The sequence below is a fragment of the Prunus avium genome, chromosome 7, assembly GCF_965620075.1.
Source record: "Prunus avium chromosome 7, drPruAviu1.hap1.1, whole genome shotgun sequence".
Taxonomy (NCBI): domain Eukaryota; kingdom Viridiplantae; phylum Streptophyta; class Magnoliopsida; order Rosales; family Rosaceae; genus Prunus; species Prunus avium.
Window position 1 is genome coordinate 32,337,142 of NC_142290.1, and position 20,396 is coordinate 32,357,537.

General features: G+C 37.5%; 4 protein-coding genes across 5 annotated transcripts; 2 read left to right on the plus strand and 2 right to left on the minus strand.

Annotated features, from left to right (window-relative positions):
* Positions 1 to 204: 204 nt before the first annotated feature.
* Positions 205 to 2,256, minus strand: LOC110753033 (Quinone reductase family protein). The gene is made up of 2 exons (XM_021953828.2): positions 1,527 to 2,256; positions 205 to 752 (listed from the first exon to the last, which is right to left on the minus strand). Exons 1-2 carry the CDS (start codon positions 2,093 to 2,095, stop codon positions 524 to 526), a joined length of 798 nt encoding a protein of 265 aa, XP_021809520.2. The 5' UTR covers positions 2,096 to 2,256; the 3' UTR covers positions 205 to 523.
* A 1,169-nt stretch (positions 2,257 to 3,425) lies between these two features.
* LOC110752943 (uncharacterized) lies at positions 3,426 to 5,272 on the minus strand. The gene is made up of 6 exons (XM_021953714.2): positions 5,138 to 5,272; positions 4,903 to 4,945; positions 4,774 to 4,792; positions 4,060 to 4,137; positions 3,866 to 3,970; positions 3,426 to 3,746 (listed from the first exon to the last, which is right to left on the minus strand). Exons 2-6 carry the CDS (start codon positions 4,905 to 4,907, stop codon positions 3,630 to 3,632), a joined length of 324 nt encoding a protein of 107 aa, XP_021809406.1. The 5' UTR covers positions 4,908 to 4,945; positions 5,138 to 5,272; the 3' UTR covers positions 3,426 to 3,629.
* Positions 5,273 to 13,177: 7,905 nt separating this feature from the next.
* On the plus strand, positions 13,178 to 15,047 carry HB40 (homeobox protein 40). The gene is made up of 3 exons (XM_021953733.2): positions 13,178 to 13,425; positions 13,526 to 13,836; positions 14,666 to 15,047. Exons 1-3 carry the CDS (start codon positions 13,320 to 13,322, stop codon positions 14,891 to 14,893), a joined length of 645 nt encoding a protein of 214 aa, XP_021809425.1. The 5' UTR covers positions 13,178 to 13,319; the 3' UTR covers positions 14,894 to 15,047.
* A 1,712-nt stretch (positions 15,048 to 16,759) lies between these two features.
* On the plus strand, positions 16,760 to 19,371 carry LOC148293343 (uncharacterized). 2 transcript variants are annotated; one of them, XM_088256119.1, is made up of 2 exons: positions 16,760 to 16,812; positions 17,191 to 19,371. In XM_088256119.1, the coding sequence occupies exon 2, from the start codon at positions 17,244 to 17,246 to the stop codon at positions 18,996 to 18,998; it is 1,755 nt and encodes a 584-aa protein (XP_088112245.1). In that variant the 5' UTR covers positions 16,760 to 16,812; positions 17,191 to 17,243; the 3' UTR covers positions 18,999 to 19,371. The 2 variants fall into 2 exon arrangements, with proteins under 2 accessions (XP_088112245.1, XP_088112246.1); XM_088256120.1 differs by having other exon boundaries at positions 16,771 to 16,953.
* The last annotated feature ends 1,025 nt before the right edge of the window (positions 19,372 to 20,396 follow it).

The following is a 20,396-nucleotide window of genomic DNA, read 5'->3' on the forward strand; positions in this document are numbered from 1 at the left end:
GATAAACCAAAACATAATTAGATCAACAAGAGCAGAAGTCTGATTGCCAGAAATTGCAACTGAGTTCCTGATAATGCTTTTCACCATGTCAACCTTTTCATCAATCAATAGCTCAATTTCACAGAACAGAGCAATAGGAGGACTTCCTGTTCGCAACCAAACTCATCAGCACCAATGGTAAGAAAAGATCAACAAAGCAGAGGCTTGAACAAAATTAAAACAGAATGAATTTTATTATTAATATATCAAGTCCTAAGTGTATAAAGTCTACAAAATGAAACACAAAATAAGACACCCACAGATTTCACAAATTATTTGACAAAATCAGGCATAACAAATTGAAAACATTTACAACTTTCTGAACAGATGAGAACTGGAAGGGAAGAAAAATGAAAGAACTAACACTGGGCATAGGTAACAAGAAAATGCCAACACCAATCACAGGAGGGGATATATTTTGATCGACAAACAGAAGAGAAAAATGATTGTAAAGAAAGATGCTAGAATCAGAAAATCATCATCATCAAGCTGGGGCAAGCTTCTTGACTACTGCTGCCATATACTTCCCCTGATGCTCAGCAAGCGCCAACTCAGTTTCACTCGGCCCTCTTGTGCCATCACCAGCAAAAACACCAGCACCATACGGAGAACCCCCTCGTACAGAGTCCATCTTAAACATGCCAGCTCCAAAAGTATACCCAATGGGAACAAACAGCATTCCATGATGTGCCAATTGGGTGATTGCCGTCCAACTGCGATAAATAGCAGAACATAAGTCTCAACAAATTTTCTCATTCATTTACATAAACATTTACAGGCTTTTATCCATAACAATTTCAATGATTTTATTCAAATGATGGATATGATCCTAGTATACCACAGAAAGGGGAGACGATCGCATTACAAGGTACTTCCACTTCAGACTCTTTTTTCCTAGTCAAAATACTTCTACTTCAGATTGTTTGAGACAAATAACCCCAAAGTAGAACACGCATAAACAAAAACAACATTTCATTATTTTGCGAAAATGAAACACATACATACATCCTATATGTACCATTTAACTCTCAAACATATTTGCAAGGTGAACCTCACAACTTCAAGCACATTAACCCAGAAGCACAAGGACATGCCATTTATTCTACTTCATATTGGAAATAATGTGACCTTAAAGCTTGGGTCTTTAATGTCATTTCTTCTAATTCATATTGGTTGGAAATGCTGCCACCTTAAAGACCCACGCTTTATTGAGTTAAAATTAAACAATAATCTCTATACAATCACACACTAGCATGCATAGAACTTAGAAAAGTCATGACAATTGTGTAGCTAAAACTCATAATGCTTCATTTGGTTAACAATAATCTCCATTGATCTTCAAGACTAGATACACACATTAACAAGCATAAAAAACCAATTTTTGCAGACCATATACAGAACCAACTAAATTACTCAATTCCCACTTCAAATTCACAGCTTCTAAAATAATAGAAGAGAAACAATTAAGAATTAAGGCAAAAGCTTACGCAGTGGTTTCTTGGCCACCTCCTTGAGTTCCAGTACTGACAAAAAACCCAGCAGGCTTCCCAGCGAGGCTCTGCTCCTTCCACAACTGCCCCGTCGAGTCGAAAAAAGCCTTCATCTGCGCCGCCATGCTCCCGTACCTCGTCGGAAAACCAAACAAAACCCCGTCCGCCGCCGCCAATTCCGCCGCCAAAATCTCCGGAATTTCGGTGTCCTTCGGCGGCGCCTTCATAGACTCCAGCACCGCACTCGGCAGCGTCTCGGGCACCCGATAAAGCAACCCCTCAACGCCGTCCACGCCGTCAACGCCCTTCTTCATCCTCCTCGCCAAATCCTCCACATGTCCGTACATCGAGTAGAACACTATGAATATCCTCAATTTCGGGGCCGGATGCGAATTCGGATGCGATTCGGCGGAGACGTCGTCGTTTCGGCTGGGAGTGGTGGAATTGGGATTGTCGTCCGTGAGGATCGGCGCGTTTCGTGAGGCGTTTGGGTGGGAGGCGTCGGGATTGGCGCCGCTGGAGGGGACCTTCTTCTTGCTTGGGACACAGCCCCCACCTTTCCCCATCGAGAATAACGATATTACTCAATGAGGATAAGAAATAAGAAGTGTGCACCAAAACCCAAATACCAGTTTTGTATTTGGAGCTTCGTTTCTCAGTGGCAGTTAGGCACAGAGCCCAGAGCTTCTTCGTTCCAAGCTGTAAAAGGAGCCAAGTAGGACTAGAATTTGGCTGCAACCCAATAACTTACTGTATGTATGTATATCTGTAAGGACACGTGTCGGTTTGAGGATAAAAATCACCTCTGGTTTTGAATGTTTTTTAATTGATTTTTTTCTTCATTCTATTTATGTTATTGTGAAAAAAGTTTGGTGTAGTGGTTTTGTTTTTTTTTCCTTCACAAATGACTGAAATTCTAAATTAAGTTAATGTACAGTTAATGTAAAGAATGAAGGATCGGGTGCAATAGAGAGGTACGATGCTGTCAAATAGCCTAACTTACGTCTGTTTTGGTGTGGTGGGGTTTGGAATTATGTAGATGAGCATCTTTAGGAATTTTGGTTTAGCAGTCATTATTATTAATCATCTAGGATCTACCTAACATCTCCAACCCCATAATAATATGATATGATTGATTAAAATATAGTGTTGAATAAGGCCATTTTGTCCCAGGGAAAAGTCAGTCCCCTAAATTATAATGAATAAAGATGGCACCGATTTAAGTTGATGGTGATGTTGTTGGAAGAAGCCAAGAGGCAAGTGGGGAGATTTAATTTTACAAGCATGGGAATAAATAAACAAAACAAATGGATTCTTAATCTTTTATTTAATTGTTGAAGAGGTGTGGCAACTCAGGAATTTAATAAAATGTGGATTCGGTGGCTGTTCATCATTTGGATAGCAGAGTAGTCTGATTAGTGATCACAAGGGCCTTTTGAAACTTGAAGTGATACAAATCCAAAGCAGGAGATGATGATCATATGATGAGTTGCTAGGTAAAGAAGAAATCATATGGAATTAGTTTCATGGCTCAAAGAAGCTGATCTCTTCCAATTTAAGGAACATTGATGTAACACAAAGGTTTTTTCTTTATTGAGTGAAATATAATCGCAATTGTAGCCGTTAGATCAACAAATCCGCCCTTCCCTACCAGGGTAAATATCAATGTCAAGCCACTCGATCATGTTCAGATTCAATGCGAATTCACATTGTAGGTGAAACCCGAACACAAGGCCACCAGCCAGCAAGCCAGTTTTAACCCTCCAAAAAGAGACCACGGCTTGCACATGGTACATTAAGATACTACTTAGTGTAAAGTGCAAATACTTGTCATGAAATTCACAAACAGATTCAAACGAGTCACGTTTTGCTCAAGAACTATATGACACCGGAAAGTTACTCAAAGTGCAATTAATACCTGTCAACTAAAATTCACAAACAAATCCAAATGAGTGAAGTTTTGCTCAAGAAATATACAGCACTTGAAAGTTGCTCTAAAAAAGTGCACATAAAAGCTCCCAACCTTAGTACATAAATCTTCAGCTTGGACTCTACTTCTACAAGTCACTGGAATTGTCAAAGCTACATACAATACACCTCTCACTTAGGATTCCTAAGAACAATGATAACTGAATCCCCACGGAGAAACATCTTGCTGATGAATCTATCCTTGTTAACCGGTTGGGCTTTTTTCTTGCCTTTTCCAGTCTTTGGCACCTGCATAGACAAATGAAAGATAACACAAATATCGTGAGTTAAAAGAACGTTGATGATTGATGAAGATCTACCAACACAAATGAAAACAAAACACAAGAAAACCCCATGATGGGAAATACCTCAGTCCACATCTCCCTGACATTTTCCAGAACCATGTTGCAATGCCTGTCGAATGCTCTTACACGTCCAAGAAGCTTTCTGTTGTTACGACAGTTGATGAGCACCTGTTTGCACAATGAGAACCAATTTGAATAAGTCTTGATATGTAAAGCCTTTATGGACAGAGAACTATAAAATTATAAGAAAGCATTACCTGAGTATTATTCTTGACACTCATCATAAGAACAGAGAGTGGTCCGGTATTAAATTCCTCTTCCTCATTCTTGGTAACCTGCAGCATTCAGGTTGGATGAGATTCTTCACAAATTGATGATAACAATAAGAATAAATATGCCGAATTAGGGTTTCATAGTGAGAATATGACCAAATAAAGGGTTTCAGAATGAGAAGCAAAAGATAATCACATTCGACCATGTCATATACCAAGAGAGATCACTCTCAAACATTTGGTCCCGATGGTTTTATTTCGCAGGAACAGGAAATGAGTGAATGTTTGGCGGTCTATCAGAAGAACATAAAAAAGTATCACGCAAACACAGGAGGCACAACAGAATTACTCTTTGATAATTATTGGTCTTCTGGTGCATTAAACAAAAAGTGACTAACTGATGAACAACAGTCTTTTGAACTTAGATTACTTTCCATGAAATGCCATCAAAATACTGAAGATAAAAAAGCATAAAAAAAATTTAAAAGTTACAAATGGAGTACCATTCAATACAATCACAGAGGGTTAACTATGAGATATTGCTAAACTGCCACTGGTTCAAAGTTGCAAATTCCATATCCAAACTCAGGACAACACATTTTACTCAATCTCTCAGATAAACCCATAACATTTAAAGATGCAAAGAGAGTTATGATAAAAATGCACTAAATCAATGAGCTCGAGAGCAGAATAACTTACATCTTCCTCCATTGGCCGGCTGGAAACGGAGAGGGCAATAAACACAAAACAAAAAAGGAAACAGTGTTAGTGTTTCGGTAAAAAGCTAAAAGATAATTGCAACTTTGAAATATCAAATTAATCATATACCTCATCTTGAACAAAGGATTTGTATGTTTCTAAGACTTTCAACCTGCCAAGGAACAACAAGATATACGAAATTAATCAATCTGAGTACTAAGTAATACATGAAAGAACGGCAGACACTACTAATATAAACACTATGTAGCACCGATACGCCACGAGGGAGGGATCCCGATCCCGATTCGATCCCGAGAAGGAGAAGGAGGGAGATAAAAGGAGAAGAAAGAAGAAAATAACTTACTTGAGCTTGCAGCAGCTGCAAATCTCCAGTTGCAGTTGCTCTGCGATGAATAGGCGGCTAACTGGTGAAGAAGAAGATGTTAAGTGCCCTAATTACGAGACGAACCGTTCTAGTTTCACTATGGGCTAGTGCCTAGGTCTGTTTCACTAATGGGCCTTTTAGTAAGTACATTTTCACTTATGGGCTACTTTTATTTTGACAAAAGGACAAGCCCACAATAAGAACTATGAGAACCAAATGGGCTATTACAAGTAAGCCCAATCCAGATGCCCAAACTTTGGGCCTTACATATGGCCCTCACTATAGAATTCTAGATTAATTCAGTTTAATTGAAATAACTACATTCCTGAAAACCCTAGCCCCCTCTCCCAAAAAACACTCTAGAGCTGTTTTCACTTTGAGGGGGGAGGAAGCCATTGTTCTTCCCCCTTCTCCCTTCCTCCTTTCTTCTCTCTTATCCCATTTTCAAAGACATAATGTTTCTCTTATTTGTCTTCATTTTGTTATGATTTTCCACATGCATCTCATCGTCGGATACCCACATGCATTTCGGTGTCAGATCTCTACCATCATCTTTTTTGCAGTTTTTTCATGTTTGGAATAAGCCGCAGAGACTCTTTGAGTTTTATGTGTAGTTTTCACCTCTCTTTTTGTGAGAGTTTTTCACATCTCTTTTGCGAGAGCTTTCCACCGCTCTTTTGTGAGAGTTTTATTTATATTGTTATGACTTGGTTTTTTCAAACTTTATCTCTTTTTAGATGTTTTAGCATTTCTTTGATCTTACGTGATCATTAGTGGAGGAGCACTAGATTGTGTTAATTTTGATGTTAGATCGTTTCATTATTGTAATAGCCCTTTGTGGTTAGTTTGTATTGGCCATTTGTAGCCAATGTCTTTTTTTGCTGAATTATGAATGAAATCCCAAAATCTCTCAACAAAAAAAGAGCGGATGTGCTCCTCACTCTGCATCCAAGTTCGAATCCCCCTTACCGTAATTTAGATTAGATAAAAATAAATATCGCTTGTAAAAAAAAAAACAATAATTAAGAATAATAAATAAAAAATTTTGTTCTAATCATTTTGATCATTATTCCAGAGGAAAAAATTTGCAATTTCCCAAAAAAACACAAGGGTCATGAGTGTAATGATCGAATTTCTGGGTGCATATAGCAAACACTTACTACTCAAATAAGTTGCAATTTTTTATATTTTATTTTATTTGTAAATACCATGAGGTGTCCTCACACTCGAAGGGTGGGATTAATCCCCGCTTGAGATTCGGCTTGCTCTTGGCCACAAAGTGCTTCCAAAAAGTTGCAAATTTTTCTTTTTCACATATTCTTACAAACTTAGGCCCAAACACTTTAAAGAGCTCTCTTTCTAAATGGGTTGCTCCAAGATGGCTTCAAGAACAGTATCCCATTTTGTGGGATGTGAGACAGTTGGACGATTGACATGCATTCCCAATTGCATGACTGTCTTACATCTGCAAAACGGGATCCCTTTTTGATTTTTTTAGGTGCGTTATACTAAAGATTATGTTTTATTAGTTTAAATTAACAGGTTATGGTTGATGCTGGTTTAACCACGGGTATTGGGTGGAAGTTTTTAAAATAAATTATTGGTATCTAGTGATTCTAAGCAGCCCTGTGAATGATCCATGATCCTGATTTACAGAAAGTTTTCCAATCAGGCATGTGAATGATCCCGAATTCGGACAAAATGCTCATAGCCTTGTAGGCACCTGACTAATTAAGCTTTAGCTAGAGCTGCCTTATAGTTCTATATATTTTACCATTCTCCGATATTTAATTGGTTCCTAAAACTATTTTCTAAGTAAGCATAAAAAAAAATATGGACGCAAGTATGCAGCATTCTCAGTGGGAAAGTAATTGCCTCTACTTTAGGCTTTTAGCAAACCAAGATATGATTTCCTCAATTTCAATAACAACAGAAATGTTCTCCCTCAATTTGAGGGAACCTCCACCAATTCACACACCTTTTGTCTTGTAGAAAATCTAAGGTTTTTACCTCTATAGTCTAGCTAGACACTAGTTATATGTTAGATGGTGATTGATGACACTGTTGCTAGTAAGCACAAAACCCTTAATTTAAACAATTTGAAATTTAAGTTTTACCTAGGGGAGTTGAGCAGTACATGGAACTCATAATGCATCGTGAGTCTGCATCGACTGATTATAATTGTTGATGTATATGAGACTCACAGTGCATTAATAATCAATATCGTGAACCAACATGAGCTGATTTGACCGCGGCATTGCTCTATTTAACATGTCAAGTCATAGTTTGGTAGCAAAAAATTATTGCCTTTTACATACGCACAGCACTGTCGACGGATCTAGGAACACCTGAGGAGGAATCTAGAACAACATAATTTGATGCTCCGAGTATCCATACCTACACAGAACTGAGCTGCTTCAACATCTTAACACGTGTTCAACAAGATGTTTTAACCCTTTCCCAATTCAGATTATCAAGGCGAGGGGCCATAAAAAGCTATATATACTAGTGGAGCACCATGTGCTAAAGCTAGAGGTAGTTCACTGGTTTTGCACAAGAGAGGAAAGCCAGCTTTAGAATCCCTTACAAAAGTGCAAAGAAAAATGTGTTACCAAAGGACGAAGGAATGCCACATACCCTTTAGATCTGGTCAATCAAAACCATCCACACACTTGGTGCAGTTTCTGGAAGTTTAATAATAATTAATTGATTAAGTATGTGTTAATTAAGTTTAGAATTAATTTAAACCCCTCAAAGATACAGACTTAGCTGTTGGGAAGATTTCTTGCTTTTAAGTATATGGGGAATAATCCTACTTTATGTTGTGTATACGTGTAGATGCGGGGACCTAATTTTGATTAGGGGGGCTTTTATAAATGAAAGTGACAACCTCAGGGTTTGTCTTCCAATAGAAAAGATTAAAGGTAATCTTTTAAAGTATTTGACTAATAGCTTTTTATTTTTTCACCGACGGGTAAGATGTGGGTTAGGTTTTTCACTTTGGCTAGCAAGCTATGATTGGCCGGTGTTGTTATATTTGGATGTGGTGCTCTCTAAACCATGCTTTTGGAGCTTAATTACTATATAATAATATGCACTTAGGTCATAATCCACCTAAAAATGGCATAAATTAAGGCGTAATTCAAGGGTTGTTGAAATCAATGTTGTAATTAACCATATGCGTAGGGTTTTCATCAAATTAGGGCACAAAGTTAGAGGAAGAGGAGGGCATGATGCTCTTAGTATGGGAAGAGGGAAACATGGAAGGCCACTGTGTGTGGCACATACCCACAAACAAACTTGACTTCATCCAGAAGGAGACCTTGGAAATCTTGATGACACACTAATCGCACACACCCTATCCAATTAAGCACCCGCTTTATACTTTATGTTTATAGACATTTTGTAGGGCATATATATATATATGAAAAATTTGGCTTTAGTAGAAATTAATAATGGCTAAGGGGCTTTAGGTAAGTGGGGGCCTAGCTAGCTAGCAAGCATCCATCATGCATAGTTACATGTAATGTGGACAGAAATCTAGGGTGTCTCTTTCATGTGAAAATGATTGGTGGAAAGAAAATAATGCCAATGCATACTGTAAACCCTAGTGTAACTTTAACTACTTGATTAAGCTAGTGTATTAGTTGATGTAATTAAGTCAATTAATCTTAAAAAGATCCATAATCTTCCTTTTCACAAACATGTAATGTTATTGCCACACAAAAGGGTTCAAAAAGCCAATGTTCATGTTTATACAAATATAAATAAAAGTGAATTATTATGGATCCATAAGATCTGATTAGCCTGTGGAATTCAGGCGGGACCAGTGCAGTGCATATTCCTTTCTTTCTTTTTTTTCTTTTTTTGTTCTAAAGGGAATAAAATTGATGAAAGTGGTGTGATCAGACAGATGGTTCCAAATGCGATTTAGATGTTAAGCTTTCCCTTAAACAAGGGCATAAACATTTGATTGTGGCTAATTAATAATGGCTGGAAATATATCTTAGTACACTACCATTAGCTGTTTATCATCTAACTCGGAGTTGGAAGATGGGAAACAAAGGTGGGAAGTGTCGGGATAAACATGACACCCATTAGTTTAGTCTTGTTGATTTTGTTTAGTGATTAATAATCAAACAAAAGTTGATTAGTATTTAATTAAAACCCCGTAAAACAACTCAAAAGCATACAAAAGGAATCCCTTCCACGCCATGCGCATGCCAGCTTAGCAGAATCCTGCTCCCTCTCTCTCTCTCTCTCTCTCTCTCTCTCTTGCTTGCTTGTCACTCGTTTCATCCTTATCCGTTTATTACCATTTGTTTACTTTAATCCAAGTTAACCATAGTAAACCCAAAGAGCTTATCTTTGCCAAATCTTTATTTGTATTTATTTTCTTGCTTCAAAGGACTACCAACCGAATAAATTAGCCACAAAAATCTAACCCTAAAAAACCATATAGGAAAGGAACAACAACATGCGTGCATGAACAGTGTTCACAAACACCAAACCCAATCAATGACATTTCTTGACTTTGGCAAACCAGCCCCTCCGACTTTTACTGACAACCCTCTTCTGCACCATTCGTTAAAATGGGGTCCTAATTCTCTATAGAAAACCTTACACGTGTCATACGACCGGGTCTGATCTTTAAATGTACTTGGAGTAATGCACTGCTTTCTTTACTTCATTCTTACACCAATATGGGAATTACTTGAACCAGTTTTCTTTGTTTTTGATTGATTGAATTTTGACCCAAATAGAAAACCCACAAAAGAAGACCTTCCCCGTTCCATACACGTATGAATTCAATGTTGCATTCGGTGAATGTAGCCTACGAAGAAGTGTTATGGATACACGGTGGTGGCGAGAGAGAGAGAGAGAGAGAGAGAGAGAGAGAGAGAGAGAGAGATACACAAAGAGAAAGTGTATATGAAACCGTTTTAGGTAAGTTTTTCTATGAGCACATTATACTGGATAAGATTAACATATACATAAGAGGTAAAATAAGATAAGCATCATCTTGATTCTTGTCGTAGGAAAAGGCATGTCGGGACTGTGTTTCTTTATTCACCAGAAAGCTTAATTGGTTCCACAATTAGGGCTAATATGACACATTCAGAAAAAGTCAAAAATATATCAAACACCTTGCGGCTAATTAAGCACAAAAATGGGGTTGGTTGAGTTAAGTCATGTGTAAGAAGTGAATGGTACAACATGGCGGCTAGCGTAGGAGAGAGAGAGAGAGAGAGAGAGAGAGAGTGTGTGTGTGTGTGTGTGTTTATGGTGATTGGTTGTATAATATTAGGGTGGGCACCCGATTCTTGATTGGTAGGCAGGTCACTGTGAAATTGGTCTGTCTATGAGAAGCTTACGCGTGGATGGATAGAATCTGTGGTCCCTTTGGAAATTCTTGGGGGGGTTTTGACACGCGTACAAGGTTCTTGTTGCCCCCATGTGCTCCCCTCTTTCGCATTTCAAGCTGTCCTTTTCACACACTTTCAAAGCTGCCATAGCCAAACTCTTTCATTAAACTGAATGGCTCTGGTGAGCCGGCTAATTGATCAAGGGGGACTGTCTGTCAGTCATCTTGACCAAGCCCAATTGGCCTATCAATCACTTCTTGCTCCCTCTTTCTGTGAAGAACGCTAATGGTATGTCAAGTTTTGTAAGAATTTGCCGACATTTATTTACGCGTGCATAAAATCTTAAAAAGGTAAAATTATTGCGACAATTCGAACTAAATATCTAATTTTGAGTGTCGGACTGATGTGACGGGGGGAATCTAATAGTCAAAACAAATAGGAAATACATTTTAATTTTGGTGATTGAATAGAATTGTTTCAATTACATTCTCACATGGTTTTTGTACCATGGATGACATATATGCAATCTTGCTAAATGCTAAAGCCAGGGATTCTGTTACTTGTGCTATCTGATTTACGAGATCATGATATTCCCTCACTAATTGGATATGGGATCAAGTTCTCCTTGTCAAATTTTTTTAAAAAATAACAACAACAACCCAAAGTATATCCATATGGATTTGGATGCTACATTTTCTTCTTTTTTCTATGCTATTAATTTTGCTTATAAATAGTCTTGTCTAACCCTAAATATCAACCTTGCACATATGCTGTGAGAAGACAAACATTTAAAATAACATGGAGAGGACTTGCTTTTTGGGGCGGGAGGGACCTATTAGCTTATCCTTGACCATGTTGCTTTTGAACTCCAATTTAACAAATAACCTTTTCAAGGACAGACATATATAGTGGCTGGGAGTGCATACTTCTTGTTCATACATGAATGTTCCCGCAACTTTGGTCAAGTTAGCTAGCCATGCCACGTATGCCCCCGTGCCCCTGTCATTTCATTTCATCATCTGGTTTTACATGGAAAGGCGCAAAACCCTAGGGGAGAGAAATTTTTTTAAAAAGAAGTGCAAGGAGGATTGGACGAGAAAGCGACTCTGCTATGCTGTGTGGTTGTGCGGACGATAGGGAAAATGTTGTTGCTTTCCATTTGTAATTCAGTATCTTTCCAAACACACAGGGAAAAACAGTGAACTTGAAAAGAGAGATCAATTGGGAGAGCAGGAAACGTTGAATTTTTTTAGTTTGTCTCTTCTTTTGTTATCTCTCTCTTTATTTCTTTGGTTATTAGGTATAAGGACTCAATAACTTTAAAAATCTCATCTAATTAGCAAAATACATCATGAATCACGTTTGAGAGGGAGCTAGAAAAAAATATATTATAAAATCACTTGAGTTCTAATCAAAGCACTTTAAAACACAAAAGAAGAACTCTATTTTAAATTTTTTGTGCAGAATCTCATAAATCTTAGATCGAATCATGTATCATATGTCGAGAGTGTTTAAAGTGGTAAGAAAAACACGTCAACAATGACGACATCACCAGTGGCCCTCAATTTCCTCCAACCTCCTCAAATTTTTTATGAACTCCCCTTAATACTATATGATTCTATGGTGAAAGAAGGGGGCTCCAATAAAGCTTTTTCTATTCTTGTTACATGCTTGTTAAGCAAACACAAAACACTCCAAGATGCTTGCATTTTCACCCATCTCGAGCCACGCATGACCTAGTATATTGTATAAAGCCAAAGCTAAGCTAAATTGGGGGTGGCTTGGCTAATCTCTTAGCCTAATTGACATAGAAAAAAGGAAAATACCACCCAATTGGACAACAAAAGTGAGTTGCATATCCAAATCCATAGGCCAACCACACCACATTGTTTATTCACTTCGAGGTGGTCAGGTTTGGGATCCCAACCCATCCGGATTTACAAAGTTTGTGCGGAGTTGAGGGGTTTTTAACTTTTTCTTCATACCATAATTACCCTTATATGTTTTTGGTTAATCACCAAATTGGGAAAGCCTAACCCAACCATGCTTCTCTAGGACAGAGGGTGAGTTACATCCAAATCACTATTATACAAACTTGGTGTAGTAGTGTTAGAGACAAATTTCAATTTAGACCCTGTAGTTTGAGTAAACTTTTCACTTTAGTCTCTATAGTTTTTCAAATATCGTGACTTAATCTTTGTAATTTATTAACGGTTGCAATTCAAGAACAATGAACGATACTTTCATCTTTAGTGTTATCATATTCTAGTTTTGTTTCCCAACCAAAAGTAATTATATTATTGCATCAATCATAATGGCCATGGAAATCTAGAACATCTTCTCATTTGTAGGGTGAATATAGAGCCAAGTTTTTATGGATCATGTTGTTCTTTTTCTCTAGCATTTTTTAAACTATAAATTTGAAACTACACACTAGATTAAGTAATCGTCACTAGTACATTTTCCCATCTTAGCCTTTGTACGTTTATGCTTTCTAATTAGTGTATGTATATAAAGAATAAACCAAATGGCACATCCAAAATTTTCCACAAAGTTAAGGACATTATTGTAACATCATTGTTTTGGGAAAAACAAAAGGGTTGGAAGAAGAACACAGAGAAAACTTTTCCCTTATAAATAAGCTCCATGCGTTGTCTCCCAAGCCATTCAACTTCCACACATCTGCTTCCTGAAAGAAAGTGAGAGAGGCAGAGAAAAAGAAAGTTGCAGAGAGTGACAGAGAGATAGAGAGAGAGAAAGGGAGAGGTATATCTATAGGAATTAGCTAGGAAAGCATGACAACCAAGACCAACCACCAAGTTGTTGAAGAAGACGATCATTTGCTACTCATTTCTCACTTGTACCCTTCCGATGTCTACACCCAAATTGTACCCCAACAAGGTACAACCTTCAAAAGCACACGAACTTTTTTTTTTTTTTTTTTCCATAGTTTTCCTATTCTCACATTTTACTTAACCAACTTTTTTTCTGCTGTGTTTAGGAGCGTCAAAGCCTAAACGACGTCGTAAGAAGAGCAAAAGTGGAGAGGCTGGTGGTGCTGGGCTCAAGAAGAGGAAGCTGACTGCAGAACAAGTGAATCTTCTTGAGCTCAATTTTGGCAACGAACACAAATTGGAGTCTGAGAAGAAGGACCGGCTTGCTTCTGAGCTAGGTCTTGATCCTCGACAGGTTGCTGTCTGGTTCCAGAACCGAAGGGCTCGTTGGAAGAACAAGAAGTTGGAAGAAGAATACTCCAACTTGAAGAAAGAACATGATAGCACTGTTTCTGAGAATCGCAAGCTTGAATCCGAGGTCCATAGCTCTCTCTCTCTCTCTCTCTCTACACATGTCATTTGGTTTATGTGAATTCTACATCTTTGACTTTGTTGGGTTTAGTTTAGTTTCCAAGGAAAATCGAGGAAAATATATATAAAAACTCAAGCGTAGATAGGATTTAAACTGTAATTTTCTTCAAAATTTTATTCAGGTTTTTTTGGGAAACCAAGGGTGGGTTAAAAGTAGATCATTTTCTTGTTTAGGGTCGATGTGCATTCTTTATTTTTATTTATAAAAAAATTCAACTATTCATTATTTCATTTCTTAAAAATATCATGGGGTCTCTAGGTATAGTTTAATTCATTAATTTTAGCAGAAAATATCACGCTCAAGCTGATATTAATGGCTTTTTAATTATGTCCAAGTACTCTTAACCTTCGGAAAGGAGAGAAAAAAAGAGAGAAAAGGACAAGGTGACCCACCACATAGGCACACATAGGAACGTGCATGAGCTCTTGGCTCGAAGAAAGCCATGCCACCTTGTTGGGTTTGGCCATAGAAACACACATAAAGGGTGGGGAAAAAAAATTGACAAACAGTAGCTTGCTGCCACCGAATCAGACAGGAAAAGGTACTTGTGTTCCAGTCCTCAAGGGCTGTCCGTACAATGTTGTTTTAAGGTGGTTGGTGGTGTTGGCCCCGTTGGGGGGCCTTGCCAAGACTCACTCGGGGAAGGAACATCACGTGATCACTCAATTGAGATATCATATGTAGCCCACAACACACACCTTGATATGCATATATATATATATATATATATATATATATAGTCCCATAATATAAACATTTGGTACCATTGTTGCAGATGTCGAAGCTCAAGGAGCAACTCTCGGATGCTGAGAAGGAGATTCGACGGCTCTCAGAGCGCGTAGACCATGGCGGCTCGAGCAACAGTCCGAGCTCCTCACTCTCTATGGACGCCATTGATCCTCCATTTTTAGGGGAGTTTGGGGTGGAGGAATACGATGATGTTTTTTACATGCCCCAGAACAATTACATTCATGGCATGGAATGGATGAACCTGTACATGTGAATTTAATTGTCAACTTAATTAGAATTTTGTAGATAGTGACAAGCTAATGTAAATCGTTGTCTTTCCTCTATGTAGTGCTTAGTGTGCTTGACTAGGAATTTGGAAATTAATGTACTTATATTATTAATATAATAACTTCCCTATTGACTGAAAACTCTAGTTGTTTTTGTCTCGTCATTAACTTTTAACATATAATATAAGGGAGTTTCACTAAAACACCCAAAATGGGGGCTGAAATTATAAAAAAACCCAACACTCAAAATACTTTATAAACACACCCAAAATTCATCATTACACACACTCAAAACCCATTTATAAACACACCCAAAAAATATACAATTGTTGATTTTGAAGTTGCTTTTGGGTGTGTTTCTATGTTTAAATAGTGTTTGGGTTTTTTTATAAATACATGTCTAGGATTTGGTTTATTTATAAATTTGTAATAATATAATTGCGTGTTTTATAGACTTGTCCATGCCTTAATCACCCAAATTAATAGTAATAAATTTAAAACGTCTTCTCTAAAGTACCAGGACTTTGTTGAATATTTTGTCCATTACTCCATGCGTCCTTAACCCTCTGCTATATGCTCGTTTAAATGATCATTAACAGAGAGTGCATTAAAAACATAATGGATTACTTTAATTAAGCTAAAATTAACTAAAACCCCAAATTACATTGTAGTTATTTAGTTTGAGGACTGCGCTGGCGGAATATACTTGAGCTCACCATTGGGCCCAAAAGGGATAAGAGGTGGTATTTCATTTTGGTATGAAGATACTTACTGTTGGGCCCAAAAGCGGTCCCCAATTAATACAAAGCCTACTAATTAAAGTAAATCTTAGGCTTTTTACCGGTAAGTTATTGAGTTTTTAGATGTATATGGCTTTTCACTCTATAAAATATAAAGTTAATTTTGAAATTAGTTAGGTAAGTTAAACTAATCATCAGGATTTCCATGTCAACCTCAAATCCCATTGAATTTTAAAATTTTAAAAATTAAAAAAAAAACCACAAAAGGCTAGTGATCAATCTACATCCATAGGATGAAATATTAAGCAGGGAAAATCTGAGTGTAGATTTTAGAGATGATGTTCCATGAAATTTCAAGGAAGGTTGCCTCCATAGGGGTCTTCTTATTGAATGTTAATTCTTTCGTGTACATTTTTTGTCATGCAACTTTAGTGATTAGCAAATCCTCTCTTCTTTATTTCGAGCTACAATGAACTCAAAACCACGCTAGCTAAGTGGAGGAAGAGACCATGCTCTCATTACAATTGCAGCAGCGACAAACAATATCCAGAGTTTAGACGACTTCATTGGACTTAAGAAACGAGGAAACACAATATATTGGTTTTAGGTCTATTGTCACTTTTGATGAAATCATCAGTGGATTGGTTGGAATTGTTTTAACTCATGCTTGCTAGTTTGCTAGACGACGCTTACCCGATTAATTAAATCACCCAAAACTTTATTTTCCTCTTCTATTTGTCATGGTTGCCGATTGAATAATTCATGTCACGATTTCCCCAAGGTTAAATAATTAATGGTTGCCGATTGGATCACCGTCGTCTAGTGTGCTCCAAAATCATCGTTTGTTAAGCATTTAGACGACACCTTTTGCTCAAAAACCGTCGTCTATGTGAAAGAATAAAAAAGTTCAGGGAATTTTCATGTCAATTCCATGAAAAATAAAGAAAAAGACAAAGCTGGTTTGCAGATAATCTACTTATATACAAGATGGATATTATACATCAAATTTTGTTTTTACTATTTGTAAGGTGCCTGTAGTTTTTTGTGCCTACAATCCTTAAATTCTTCTATAAATACAAGTAGTCTACACAATACAACCAGAATCAATTGAGGGCTGAACCACTCTTCAGAATCCAACTGAAGGCTGAATGATCAACAGAACTCGGGTACGTCTTATAAACCTCTTGCGCTTGTTAATTTTCTTTTTCTTTCTTCAAAATTATTTTTCACTTGATGTCATTGCATTTGATGACTTAGAGAAACCAGCTATTACCAAAGCTCAAAATTTAACCAACAACTACACGTAGGTGAGAAAGTGCTTTCATTTCAACTGGAAGTTGACACTACACTGCTTGTATAAGCTAGCTATAAACATAGACTTTGAGGACCGTTTGGACTGAATTCATCAAGTTTTTAACAAAACCTAAAAGATTTAACAAACTCTCATCCGAATTATAGGTCACTCTTTATGATTATACCAGAAAAGAACTTCAAATAATGCTTGACTTGCCACTTTTGTTGCTTAATTTTTGTATTTCTTTTAGGCATAAGTTCTACGAAATCAGACTTTGTAAGCGTTTCTCTGCATCGACTATCAATGTTCGTGTTCCCAAAACCAGCCCCCGAGCCCAATACCAGTTCTACTGATGCTGCTGATGTTGCTGAACTACTCGTAAGTCTTTCAATCTTTGGGTTCAGCCAACTCTCTGCCACTGATCAACGTGAGAAGACGAAAAAAATCTATGATAAAGTAGTTGAAGATGTTGTAGTTCAGCAAATCCCGGAGGAAAGTGAAGAGGATTTTAGACTCAGAACATTCACAGAGCTATTCAAGAAACTTCCCTTACCTGATCAGAACCATTTCCTGACAACTGTTATAAAGAAGTTCAAGCGCGAGAGGCAAATGGGCGAGTTGATCTCTTGGTTCAGTACTCAACTAGACGCCAATGATCAAAATCAACTGATTGAAGAAATTGTTCAGGTTAAACCTGATGAGGAAACCAATGAGGATTTCAGGCTCAAAAGATTTACACAGCTTTGTAAAGATTATACTGACTATGTTGTCGCCTGCAGGGAAGAATATGTCAAGAAACCAAAACATGCACAACAGACATCCGATACTAATGAAGTTTGTTCTGATTCGCAGTTCCGTTTTGCTGAGTTTTTCTTAGGTTTCTCAATTATATGGTTCAAGGGACAAAGCTCATATGATCAATGGCAGCTGATTGACCAACTCTGTGATGGAGTTAGAGGTGTTATGGTTGAGAAGCTCGCAGACGAAAGTGAGGCAGATTTCAAACTCAGAAGATTCACAGAGCTATGTAGGAAAGTGGCTGACTTTGGTGTACAAGTCAACTTCCTTGAGAAAGCTGAACAGAAGCTGCTACAGAAAAGACGATATCTTCCGCACGGGGTGCTACTTCAGCCCCAAGATCCTGCCAGTGCTGCTGAATTACTCTCGCAGCTCTCAAGTTTCTGGTTCAGCCTACTATCCCCCAATGACCAACAAGACAAGATTGAACAAATCTCTATCAAACTTGCTGCCGGAGATGTTATTGTCGAAAGCCTTGCTGAGGAAACAGAGGAAGATTTGAGAAGGAAAACATTCGCAAAGCTGTTTAATAAAGCTCCTGTCGGTACACGAATTAATTTATTCAGGGAGTTTAAAAGCAAATTCGTCAGTGAGAGACGCTTCTGTGAGTCGATTCTTTTGTTCAGGCAACTGGATTCCAATGATCAACAAGAAACGATTGAAGAAATGTTTGATCGCTTAGGAAAGGAGACAAGCAAAAATGTCATACTTGAGAGACTATACGAGGAATGTGAGGAAAATTTTAGGCTCAGAAGATTTATAAAGCTGTGTAGTACACATCCATATCTTTTGGATCGCTTCTTTGGCAACGAAGCTAAGAAGTGGGATCTAAAAAGTCTACATATGCAGAAGACGTCAGGTAAAGAAGAGATAGAAGAAATCAAGCAGTCACGCTATGCTGAATTTTACTTGGGGTTGTCAATTATTTGGTTCAAAGCACGATGTGCCAGTGATCCAAGAAACCCCATTCAAGTGCTTCTTGGTAAAGTTGGAGAAGGTGATCATATAATTGAGAAACTCGTCAATGAGACTGAGGAGGATTTCCGGCTCAGAAGATTTACAGAGTCGTTTAAACAACTTCAGTTCAGTTCCCAGGAGGATATTGTGAAATATATTTTAGAACCAATATTTCAGGATCTAGGTTCTCATCAAGAGCTAAAAAAGGAGGAGAAAAAGGATGGCATCCGGTTCTGTGGAAGGCCTCCGTTTCGTCATTCGTTCCGTGGAAGGCCACCGTTTCCTCATTCGTTCTGTGGATGAAGAGGAGCAGCCACTCAAGGAGGAGGAGAGGGAGCACTTACACAAGGAGTGCAGGGGACTAGTCACTTCACTAGTAGGATGATTTGAGGCCATGCACTATAAAAGAAGCCTTTAAATAACAATTCAGAGGATGTGGTGAATTCACATGGAGCAGCACTACTCTTCTTTATGAGTTTGCCCTGTATCGCTAGCATGTGTGTTTTATTCTTGTTTCTTCTTGATTAGACGAGAAACGCAAAAGGCCTCCCCTCCTTTTGTAATTTTCATATCATAATCAATCTCTGATTTATGAATAAATGTCTGGTTCCTAATTTCAAAGGGATATGAAGTGCACTATCTTTTATAATTTATGCATTTAAATGTCTGGTTCCTGATACAGAGATTGATTATACTATAAAATTAAGTACTTTCTTGAAGCATTGTATTCATTGATTTTGTTGGTCTCAATTTGATGCCTTTCAATTTCCATGATTTTTTTTTTTTTGTGTAGAGATGATCTTTGAATGAAGATGTGAAAAATAGATGGTTTAGATTAGTGAAATACAATACGGAATAGGCCCTACCAGCTAATGTAAATCGTTGTCTTTCCTCTGAATGCTTAGGGCATGTTTGTTGGAGGGGACTATAGGACATGATTGTGCTATTTAGCACTAATCTAGTTATTGACTGCAAACTAGTTGGTTTGGTTTCATTAACTTTTAACACATAATATAAGTGCGTGTTTGCTTACTCATGGCTACAGCTAACCTGAAAATTCCTATTTCATTTCTGCGCAGCTTAATTCCAGTAGGTTTGCAGTTAAAACCTTTTGTTGTTATTGGTGAAGTTCCATGGTCTTCCACAAGGAATCTTTAATAGATTTCAGCAATGGAAATCACTAATAGATATCTACTTAAAAAATTGAGCTGTCAAACACCTCACAATCAGAAAAACAGAAGAAAGAAGCAACATAACAATTATATATGTAGAAAAATGGACAGAGGGTGAGAGCGGGAGAGAACAAAGGAAGATTCTAAGAAAAAAGGAAAAAGTCTTCTGAGTTAGGATTACCAAGTCAAACTAAATCATCAGTTATCTCCATGTTAAAACCCATTAAAAAACAAAACAAAAGACTAGCTAGTTATCAATCTACATCCAAATATATTAAGCAGAGAAAATCTGAGAATATATGGCAAAGAATATGGTTCCATGAAATTTCAAAGAAGGTTCAGGCCCCAAAAGGGTCACATTATATTATTTTTTGTTTCATTCTACTCTATCATTTGAATCTGCTGCTAATAATTAAGGTTGGTCCTTGTCTTCTTCTTGATAGTTAATTCTTTTGTGGCAACATATTTTTGTCATTCAAATTTACTTCAAGTAGAGTGATTACCAAATCCTCTGCTCTTTAATTTATAG